This window comes from Cervus elaphus, chromosome 2 (assembly GCF_910594005.1).
Source record: "Cervus elaphus chromosome 2, mCerEla1.1, whole genome shotgun sequence".
In the NCBI taxonomy this organism is placed as follows: domain Eukaryota; kingdom Metazoa; phylum Chordata; class Mammalia; order Artiodactyla; family Cervidae; genus Cervus; species Cervus elaphus.
Genome location: NC_057816.1, coordinates 7582838 through 7593136, shown reverse-complemented (window position 1 = coordinate 7593136; position 10299 = coordinate 7582838). Strand labels below are relative to the sequence as shown.

The 10299-nt window shown below is 56.2% G+C and overlaps 3 protein-coding genes across 4 annotated transcripts; 1 reads left to right on the top strand and 2 right to left on the bottom strand.

Moving 5' to 3' along the window:
- Positions 1–38: 38 nt before the first annotated feature.
- On the top strand, positions 39–4682 carry TM7SF2 (transmembrane 7 superfamily member 2). 2 transcript variants are annotated; one of them, XM_043927168.1, is made up of 10 exons: positions 39–241; positions 603–799; positions 905–959; positions 1556–1750; positions 1830–1933; positions 3108–3227; positions 3317–3485; positions 3684–3764; positions 3871–3972; positions 4282–4682. In XM_043927168.1, the coding sequence occupies exons 1-10, from the start codon at positions 190–192 to the stop codon at positions 4440–4442; spliced, it is 1236 nt and encodes a 411-aa protein (XP_043783103.1). In that variant the 5' UTR covers positions 39–189; the 3' UTR covers positions 4443–4682. The 2 variants fall into 2 exon arrangements, with proteins under 2 accessions (XP_043783103.1, XP_043783095.1); XM_043927160.1 differs by having other exon boundaries at positions 42–241; positions 3850–3972.
- A 141-nt stretch (positions 4683–4823) lies between these two features.
- On the bottom strand, positions 4824–6225 carry ZNHIT2 (zinc finger HIT-type containing 2). Its single transcript, XM_043927150.1, has one exon. The coding sequence runs from the start codon at positions 6204–6206 to the stop codon at positions 4872–4874; it is 1335 nt and encodes a 444-aa protein (XP_043783085.1). The 5' UTR covers positions 6207–6225; the 3' UTR covers positions 4824–4871.
- A 2390-nt stretch (positions 6226–8615) lies between these two features.
- On the bottom strand, positions 8616–10267 carry FAU (FAU ubiquitin like and ribosomal protein S30 fusion). The gene is made up of 5 exons (XM_043927133.1): positions 10126–10267; positions 9775–9857; positions 9547–9691; positions 8951–9006; positions 8616–8786 (listed from the first exon to the last, which is right to left on the bottom strand). The coding sequence occupies exons 2-5, from the start codon at positions 9847–9849 to the stop codon at positions 8661–8663; spliced, it is 402 nt and encodes a 133-aa protein (XP_043783068.1). The 5' UTR covers positions 9850–9857; positions 10126–10267; the 3' UTR covers positions 8616–8660.
- Positions 10268–10299: the final 32 nt, after the last annotated feature.

Genomic DNA, 10299 nt, shown 5'->3' with positions numbered 1-10299 from the left:
AGCATGGGCCGGGGGCGGGTCCATTTAAAGACCTCGGGACAAAAGCGGTCGCTGTCTGCTGCCCAGACAGGTGCAAGCCCAGCTGGGCTCGGTCCTCCTCGGCAGCGAGCCGGTCTCCTGGGGGATGGGGTGGGCTGCGTTTCCTTGACAGACGTTTGAGAGGTTCCAACCCCCAGCGCAGCGGAGACCATGGCCTCTCCTCAGGGTTCTCGGGCCCCACTGGAATTCGGAGGACCCTTGGGTAATGGGGCACAGAGAGGGGGTACTTTTAAGGCCTGAGACTTAGAGGGAGAACTGGAGGGATCTGAGGGTGAAAGACTTTGAGGGGTATCGGGAGGCAGTGGGATCTAGGGGTTTGCAGGGGAGTGTCTGGAGAAGGAAGGGGTTGCAGAGCTGGGGGTTTGTGCAGTGGACTGGGCCGACTCGGGGAAACATGAGCGGAGTCCTCGAGGGGAGCAGGATAGAAGTCAGAACGGGGACCAAGGCCTGAGAACTGGATATGGAAGATGGCAGTGGGAATGCCGAGGGGGCCCTGGATACGACAGGGTGCCTGTGGGGGTCAGGGAGAGCGGACCCCCGGACGCGATCGCCCCCTTCCCCAGGCGCCGCGGCGCTGCTGCTGCTGCTCCCGGTCACGATGTTCCACCTGCTACTGGTGGCCCGCTCGGGCCCGGCGCGCCTCCTGGGCCCACCCCCCTACCTGCCGGGACTGGAGGAGCTGTGGAGCCCGTGGGCACTGTTGCTCTGTCTCACCTGGCTCGGCCTGCAGGCGGCGCTCTACCTCTTGCCGGCACGCAAGGTGTGGCCTCTGCTCGCGAACGCGCGGGGGATGCGGCGGAGGGTGGGGGCTCCGCCAGAAGGAAGGCCCCCCTCAATCCTTATCAGAACCGCTTTGTGCCCGCAGGTGGCTGAGGGGCAGGAACTGAAGGACAAAAGTCGACTGCGCTACCCCATTAACGGTGCCTGGGGGCTGGGTCCTTGCGTGGAGCTGCGGGTTTGGGGGAGGAGCCCCAGGCCCAATGGGAAGGTCATGGAGAGGCGCCCACGACCCCAAACTCTGGTTTTACGCCTCTTTTACGCCCAGGACAGATATAGGGGGTTTCACTGGTCCTCTCCACACCCCTCCTTCCTCCATTCCTAGCACTTGCTGCTACTCAGAGAAGTGGCTGGGGTGATCCTTCCAAGAGCCAAAGTGTCAGATTACTGGCTAGGTCTGCGACCTCCCTTTAGGGTGTGTGGGGGGGTGTGGGGGAGGTGGAGGGTCTCAATCCCAGGACTCACCTTGTGCTGCTGTTCAGGCTTCCAGACCCTGATTGTGTGTGTTTAGGGGTGTGTGTGTGTTCAGGGGTGTGTGTGTGTGTGTGTGTGTGTGTGTGTGTGTGTTTGGGGTGGGGCGTGGGGGAGGTGGAGGGTCTCAATCCCAGGACACTTAGGGGAGGGTCTTAATCCCAGGACACTCAGGGGTGTGTGTGTGTGTGTGTTTATGTGTTTAGGCGTGGGGCTTGGGGGAGGTGGAGGGTCTCAATCCCAAGACTCACCTTGTGCTGTTGTTTAGGCTTCCAGGCCCTGATGCTGACAGCCCTCTTGGTGGGCCTGGGGGTGTCAGCCGGGCTGCCCTTGAGCGCACTCCCAGAAATGCTCTTGCCCTTGGCATTTGCGGCCACCCTCACCGCCTTCATCTTCAGCCTCCTTTTGTATCTGAAGGCTCTGGTAGCCCCTGCCTCGGCCCTGGCACCTGGGGGGAACTCAGGTGAGAGGAGTCCCAGTTGGGTAAGGATAGAGGCAGATGGGGGTACTGGCTTGCACCTTCACCCTCCATTATTCTCCAGGCAATCTCATTTACGACTTTTTCCTGGGACGGGAGCTCAACCCACGCATCTGTTCCTTTGACTTCAAATATTTCTGCGAACTGCGGCCTGGCCTCATCGGCTGGGTATGCTGGGCATGGCTAAGTGGGCCTCCAACCAGGGGGAGGGGTGGGATGGGTGAGCAGGGCAGGGCAGGGCCAGAATTGTGCTGACATGTCATTAATCATTCCACAAATATTTGTTGAGTCCATCATGTGCTCTAAGCACTGCTCCAGGTACTGAGAGACAAAAGAAAAACATAGTTACAGGGAAGAAAAAAAAAAATGTCTGTCTTCATGAAGCCTACATTCTAACAGGAATAAAATATGTCACATGTGAGGGGATGCTATGAGGAAAAAGCATGGAGGGAATTAGGAGAAACAATTTTAAATAAAGCTGTCAAGTGCAAAATCTATTTCGAAGAGATGATTCTGTGCTACTAGAGGTCAGAACGGTGCAGAACTTCAAACTCATCAATGGACTTAGCAACCTATCCATCATTGGTGGCCTTGACAACAGGCCAACTGTGTTTTTTGTTTATAATCACCCATACTGGTCTGTGGTCACGATTTCCTGAAGGGTCTTTTGGGCAAGGTCCCTGTCACCCTGGAAACTGCTTCATCCAGAGGCAGGAGGAATGCTGAGTGCCCATCCGGGGCCTGGATCGTAGCCTTTGAGGCTATTTCCTCATGTGTGAAATGGAGTAAAGTGGGAGCTTCCTCCCAAGATGATGGTGAGGATTAGAATTGGTAGCCTGACTGACCGCACCAAGCCCAGTGCTACAGAATGGGGTGCTCAGTCCAGACTCGATGCCAGCTAGTCGTTATCGAGCACTTACTATGGCCAAACACACTGCGCTGAGCCCTGCACACATTACGTCCATGGTTATCTCCATTTTCTACGTGGAGATAGGAAAGGAGGCTTTAGAGAGGGCGAGCAGCTTGCCCAGGTGGCAAAGCTGAGATTCAAAACCAGGTCTGATCTAACTCTCAAGCCTGAAGTGTCCAGTTGCTCCCTATGCTGCTCTCCCAAAGGGAACACTGCAAGACAAGGCAAGAAAAAACAGGTCAGGAGGTGGACAGATGCAGTCTCTCTGCCCCTGGAGACACGGCTGGAGCCACTCAACACAGGCCTGGAGAGTTAGTTGACGGAGAGCTGAGACAAGGGGACAGGCTGGCTGCTGCCTTTTCAGGCGCTGTCACCCTTGTAGAAATGGACTGGGGATGGACTACCCTGTCTCACCCTCCGCCTAACCCCCAGGTCCTCATCAACCTGGCCTTGCTGATGCAGGAAGCAGAACTTCGGGGGAGTCCCTCACTGGCCATGTGGCTGGTCAACGGCTTCCAGCTCCTGTATGTGGGTGATGCCCTTTGGTACGAGGTGAGGCAGGACAGGGCCGGGGAGGCAGGGGAGGGTGCCTGAGGACTTTGCGGGGACTGAGCCAGTGTGTCTGGGTCCTGTCCCTGCAGGAGGCAGTCCTGACCACCATGGACATCATCCATGACGGGTTTGGCTTCATGCTGGCCTTTGGGGACCTCGCCTGGGTACCCTTCACCTACAGCCTGCAGGCCCAGTTCCTGCTGTATCACCCACAGCCTCTGGGGTGGCCCCTGGCCTCATTCATCTGCCTCATCAATGGTCAGTCGGGAAGGAGCAGCATTTCCCTTCCTCCTTTCATTATTTATTGAGCACCCCCTGGGTAGGTGCTAAGCCTCACATGCTTCTTTAAAGCTAAGGGCTGGGTCCTCAGTCTCCTGGCAGATTGAGTCTAGGCTGTGGGTAGTTGGTCAGGGTCAGATGGAAGGCCCCTGACCGCCGGCTCATGCTTTCCTTCAGCTGTTGGTTACTACATCTTCCGTGGAGCTAATTCTCAGAAAAACACCTTCCGAAAGAATCCTTCTGATCCCAGAGTGGCTGGTGAGCTGGGTTTCTGGGGTGCTATGAGTGAGATGGGGCGGCTGGACTTCCAAGGGTTCCCCCATCCCGCTATGTGTTTCTCCAGACCTTGAGACCATCTCTACAGCCACAGGGCGACGGCTGCTGGTGTCCGGGTGGTGGGGTATGGTCCGCCATCCCAACTACCTTGGAGACCTCATCATGGCTCTGGCCTGGTCCTTGCCGTGCGGTGAGTGATTTGAGAGGGGCCGCAAGTATGTGTGTTGGGCCAAGGTAGAGGATGCCCAGTCTGGGTGCAGAATGGAGAACAGGGCTGCACCCCAGGGGAGGGAGTAATCAGGGAGCTGGGGATGTACCCAGGCTGTGGCTGGGCAGACCTCTGGGACAGCCTAGCATGCCAGCTCTCCCTGCAGACTTTGGCCCTTTCACTATTGAGCCCATGCCCCCCCATGCCCCCCCCCCCAACCCCCGTGAGCCACTAGCGGCGGAAACAACTGGTGGGCTGGTTGAGTGGTGAGAAAAACCCCTTTCCCCACAGGGGTGTTCCACCTGTTGCCCTACTTCTACCTCCTCTACTTCACTGCGCTGCTGGTGCACCGTGAGGACCGGGATGAGCGGCAGTGTCTGCAGAAGTACGGCCTGGCCTGGCAGGAATACTGCCGGCGTGTGCCCTACCGAATCGTGCCCTACGTCTACTGAAGCAGCTCCAGGCACCCCAGGTTGGGGCACGTGCCCGCCCAGCTGCCAGCACACTCAGCACCAGGAGTCTGGATGCACCCGGGACACAAGGGCCTGTACCCTACCCTGCCCTGGGCTCCAAAACACCGGGATGAACAGACTGATAGGTGGCTGGAGCAAGGGGGAAATGAAGCCAGTGCTCCAAAATGGAGTGGGGGGAGGGGGCTGCTCTTCCTCCTTAGATAAACAGCTGGAATCCTTGGTGCTGCTTCTGTTCCTTTCTGGGGCCAGGCTGTTTAAAAGACTGGCTGGGTCAGCCCTGATCAAGGAGAAGCTGACAGGTAGTTTGTGGGCCCAAGAGTCTGGGGGACGGGGGCACAAGAGCCACCAATCAGAAATGGGCACTGATGACAGGGCAGAGCAGTCACAGCTTTATTAACGACAAAGGGTTCAGCCGGGGAGCTCCTCAATGAGAGTCCTCCGGGCAGGTGGCAGGGGGCCTCCCCAAAGCTGCTCCAGCTCCCCCGTGAGGGCTGCCACCTCCTCGGCCGCCACAGTGTGGGCTCGGTGGGCCGTGGCACAGTCTAGAGCCAGGGGTGTGAGGGCGTCCTCATTTTCGTTGGTCCAAGACAGAAGGAACTGGCATTTTTTTCGGGCTCGGTAGAGGCGATCTCGTTCTTCGGGGGCCACAGCTTGTTTCCGGGCCCGGCCCAGGGTCTGCGCCAGGTCCCCCAGTGCTGCCAGCGTGTAGCTTTTCTGGTTGGCCGGGCCCTCACCCAGCAGGATGCGGGCGGCCTCGCGCATGGCACCCCGTGTGCCCAGAGGTCCGGGGGGATGCTCGCCTGCTTCCAGCACATGGGCTGCGGCCTGCAAGGCTTCCTCGGCAGAGGCGAAGACGTGCTGGGCGCCGAGGGCTCCGGAAACGCCGAGCAGTGTGGCACAGAAGTCCGAGAGCAGCGCCTCGTCGCCGCCGTGATACAAGGCCAGAGTGTGTGCGTAGGCAAACAGCACGTTGGGTAGCTGGAAGCGCACGAGCGGCGACGTCCGGCCCCTGCTCAGGCTGGCCAGCGCGGGGATCCGGGTGGGCAGGGCGGGAGGGCAGGCCCCGAGGAGGTCTCCAAGAACCGGTTCGACGGCCGCGGGCTCATCTCTCACGGGTTCCGGCGGCATCCTCGCGGGGGAGGGCTCCAGTTCCTCGGCATCACCGCTTGGGGCATCACCCAGCTCCTCCAGAAGCCGCGGAGCGGCCCCGCGACCCCACCACCATGGCCGCCAGGGGGGCAGCAGCCGCCCGGCCTCGCCTCGGCTCAGGAGCCGCTCGAAGGCCACCTTCTCGGCCGGGGCCAGCCGCTCCCAGAGTCCTGAGAGGCCGCCGGGCGCCGGGCCAGGCCTGAGGCCTGCGTCCCCTGGCTCATCCTCGGTCTCACGTTGCTGACGCAGCCGGCGCAGGGCGGTGGCCAGGCGGCTGGGCGAGGCGCTGCGGCCGCGCAGTTCTCCCAGCACCTGGTCACGGTAGAACTCTTCAGCGCAGGTGCCATGCGCCCGGTAGCAGCGCAGCGAGCAGTAGGGCACGTTACAGCGAGGGCAGGTGTAGCGAGCCGGCTGGGCCTCCCCAGTGGGGCAGAAACCACAAGGCCCGGCCGGCTCCATGGTAACAGGCGCAGCACACCGCCAACGAACGCACACGCGCGGCAAATCGGAAGTTTCCGGCGCTTCTCGGTTACTTCCGCCTTTTTGCGGACGGAGCGCTTCGTCAAAGCTCTTCCCGGCAGTTTCCGGCCGCATTCGGAGGTCAAGCCACGCCCCCCAGTTGACCCGACAAACAGCCTAGGAGCCGCGGGTGAGGTAGCCCCGCCCTGCGCGGTGGGAGCGTAGGAAAAGTGCGTCTGCCGGGAGCTCGGTCGGTACCAGCCCGCCCCCTAGTGGTTGCTTTTATCATCATAAAGCGCTTTGGCAAAACCCAATCTGGACTAAAGTTGGTGAAGGACAGGGAAGCCTGGCGTGCTGCTGTCTATGGGGTCGCAAAGAGTCGGACACGACTGAGCGACTGAACTGAACTGAACTGACCTACTCTGGGCCACTAACTGTGCCAAGTCGATGGGAGATGTGGCGTCCCTGCGCTGGAAGGGCAGCCATTCTACTAGGGAAGAATGGAAGGAGAGTAAAAGGAAGACCAAGGAGGGGTACTTAGCCTAGACAGGGTGTGTTGGGGGCAGTTCCCCTCTGGAGGAAGCAACATTAACAAATATTTGAGCTCCTCCCTGACTTCCAAAGAAAATACACCGAAGAGTAAAATGAGATCGGGTACCTGTCCTAATGGAGCTGAGTTTGTGGTAGACTGGGGGTGACTCACCAACTGTGCCAAAAGCTGTGATGCCTCGATTTATGGCATCCCTGAAAGCTCTGGTTCTCTGGTGTCTCACCTTACTCATATCCAGTCCCACAACTAGTTAGTTCTACCTTTAAAATACCTTGTCTCTATTTCAATATGGATCATCTATTTCCCTACCAAGATCTGGATGAATTTGAAGAGTCTGCTCATTTTTGCATCCTCCTTTCCCAGGTGTCGCTAGTGGTAAAGAATCTGCCTGCCAATGCAGGAGACACAAGAGACAGGGGTCTTCAACCCCTGGGTCAGGAAGATCCCCTGGAGGAGGAAATGGCAACCCACTCCAGTATTCTTGCCTGGAAAACTCTTATGGACAGAGGAGTCTAGCAGGCTACAGTCCATGGGGTCGCAAACAGCCGGACATGACTGACAACAGTGCACACACCCCCACAGTGCCCCTGGCGGCCTTGTTCTTCAGTTAAATAACACCAGCCTAACTGGTTTCCTTTTGCCAGCCCTCCAGAAAAGTCGGCCAGAGAAAGTAGATCACAAGTCATATCCCAGCAGGCTCTTACTTAAAAACCCTGACCTGCACTTGGACTGAAACCAAACTCCTCTCCACATCTGACAAGACCCTGTAGGATCTGCTACACACCGCTGCAGAGTTCTCCTGGCTGAGATTCACCATCTCACCACGTAATCATTTCCTGTTTTTAAGGTCTCACATATCCCATCCTCTGAGACCTTCCTAGGGTAGTTATCTGTCCACCACTCACTCCCTCTTTCATTACAGCACCCTGCTTACTTTCTATGGCCACAACACTTGTAACTATGCTTTCCTCACAAGAAACTAAACTCCTAAAAGAGATGGGGCCAGTGTCTTTCTAGAAAGTTCACTATAAAAGACAAAAATAGCCAATACGTTTGTGTAGTTTTCTAGATGGCCGGAGCTGATCTAAACACTTTATATCCTTTAATCCTCAAAAGCAACTTTCAAGAGAAGATAGCAAGGACTTCCCTAGTGGACCAGTGGTTAAGACAACACTCCCAATGCAGGGGGCTCAGGTTCAATTCCTTGGTCAGGGAACTAGATCCCTGATGGTGCAACCAAATTTCCCCATGCAGCTATGAAGATCTGGGAGATGGCGGCAGTGGACTTCTCTGGCTGTCCAGTGGTTAGGAGTCAGTGCTTTCACTGCCGGGCCTGGATTCGAGCCCTGGTTGCCTGGTTGGGAAACCAGAATCCCTTAAGCTCAACACAGTGAAAAAAGAAAAAAAGCCAGCCAGCCAGTGAATAAATGGAACAATGATCCAGACTCAAGACAGTCCAAGTCTAGAGCCCAAGATCTTTACCCCCTAGTATGCTGTATCCCAAGAACCAGGAGGTTCAAAAACCTTAGCAGAATCAATGAATGTGTATGCATGTGTTTCTAGGAAACTTTAATCAGCTCCAGATAACTCCATTTCTGGGAACACTGAACCCATCAACCACGCAACCTCACCTGTGAGGTCTATGATTAGGTTAGCAAGGCCAGTCAGGAAATCACAACAAACAATCACTGTAGTGCCAATGTGATCAGGCAACACTTTCTAAAGCTAGAGTAGACCAGATTCCTGACCTGGACTCCAGTAAGGCCACACCTGTTCCAAGTTCAGAGAAACACTAGACTGATAGTCCCCTAAGGGCTGGCATCTGTGGTTACCAATTTTCACAGGAAGTTTTTTAAAAACATGTTTACCATTCTTCCACTCTCGTCCAGTCACTGAGTTCACAATGCTAAGAAACCAAAGTGAGGCCTGTTCATACCCCTAGAAACCACATCATTCCCTCACGCCCTGGAAATGAAGATGAAACAATGGTATGATTGGGTTAAGTGGCTTTATTAGAGAAAGCCAAGATTACAGAGGACTTAGGAGTTAGCATTAGGGCCCTTCTTCTTGCCAAAGGTGGGCACAACATTGACAAAGCGCCGGTTGTACTGCATACGCCTCTTGGCCCTGCCCGTCTTCTTCTTCTTCTTCTCTTGCTTGGCCACCTGGAAAAAGGGAGGGATGATCAGACCTAGGTTGCCTCTTCTAGGCCTTCCCTCTGGCTCATTGCCAAGTACGGAGAAACCAAACAGGGCAAAAGCCCAGGGTTTTGGCTTAGCTGTGCCAGAAAAAACAAAATCCAAACACCACCACTAATACTCTCACTTACCTTGGGAGTCTGACCTCTCACTTTCCCAGCACGGGCCAGGGAACCATGGACTTTACCTGTAGTGGGAAAGGAGGACAGCAAGCAGTTAGAACAAGGCACCACCCAACAAAATCCTTTCTCTCTCAACTCAAGCTTTTAAAGGCAAGAGGGGCCCAAGAGGAAATGAAAACAAAGTCACTTGAACTCTGACCAAGAATGTCTAGTCTGGTACATTCTGGCGTGTCACTTCAGAATTTTCTAGCTCCTGACTTTAAACAAGACTTAAGGATGCTTCGGGAGATAGTGAAGGACGGGGAAGCCTAGTGTGCTGCAGTTCACGGGGGCGCAAAAAGTGGGACACCCTTAGCGACTGAAGGACAAAGAGCACTTTGGTGATCTGGTCTGACCTCCCAGTTTTATCGAGGAAACTAGGACACAGACAAGGGTCTATCTGGTAAGTGACTGAAAAAACAGAACTACACTCTGGCTCAGTCTCTCATGCACCGCTCAAAAGTTCCTTCTGAGGGAGGTAAACAGGAAGAACCACCCTGGATTGATGACACACTCTACACCCATAAGCTTACAAGCGGTTCAAAAGACAGTCCTCCCCAACTCACCTCCAAGCATGCGGCCGGCTACTTCCAGAGTGCTCAGAGCCTCCACGCCACACTGGCCCAGAGTAGCCTCATCCTCTAGGGGCGTGCCAGCCAGGAGCAGGACTTGATCTTCTGGAGCGATGCCCTCCAACGAAGCTACATGAGCCTATGAAGAACAAGGTTAAGCGTTCCCGCAAGGAGCGAGGATGAAGAACACACACAACCCCAGAGGACACCAAGGAGTCTTACCTTGATCTGGGCGACCGTCTCCTGGCCGGTCACCTCGAGAGTGTGTAGCTCCTGGGCGCGGACAAAGAGCTGCATGTTGGCGACTGAAAAAAAGATAGGGAGGGGTGGTTCCTAAGAGAAGAAATACTCTGGGAGAGAGAAGGATCGGTAAGTGGGTGGGCGGCCGGGGACGACTGCGCCGGGAAGTAGGTGGTCTCGGGGTCTCACGTGGGTAAGGCCCGAACTGCCAGGGAGGACCGACGGGAATCAGACCCAAGAACAGTCCCTCGTTCCCTGTTTTTCCCGCGTCTTCTAACCTCGAGGCCAATCTGCTATTAAGTCCCTCCGATCCACCCGTAGCCCAACTCTTACCTAGATCGCGGACAACGCTACCGCTACCGCGAAGATGGAGTCGAGAAAGAGGAAGGAGCGAGGGCGCGCACGTCCTCTCCGCCTGCTGCGTGTCACGTCACTGAAGAGCGACCGCCAAGGCCTCTGATATTTGTACCGTCCGAGGACGTTCTGGCTCCGCCTCTTTATGATTGC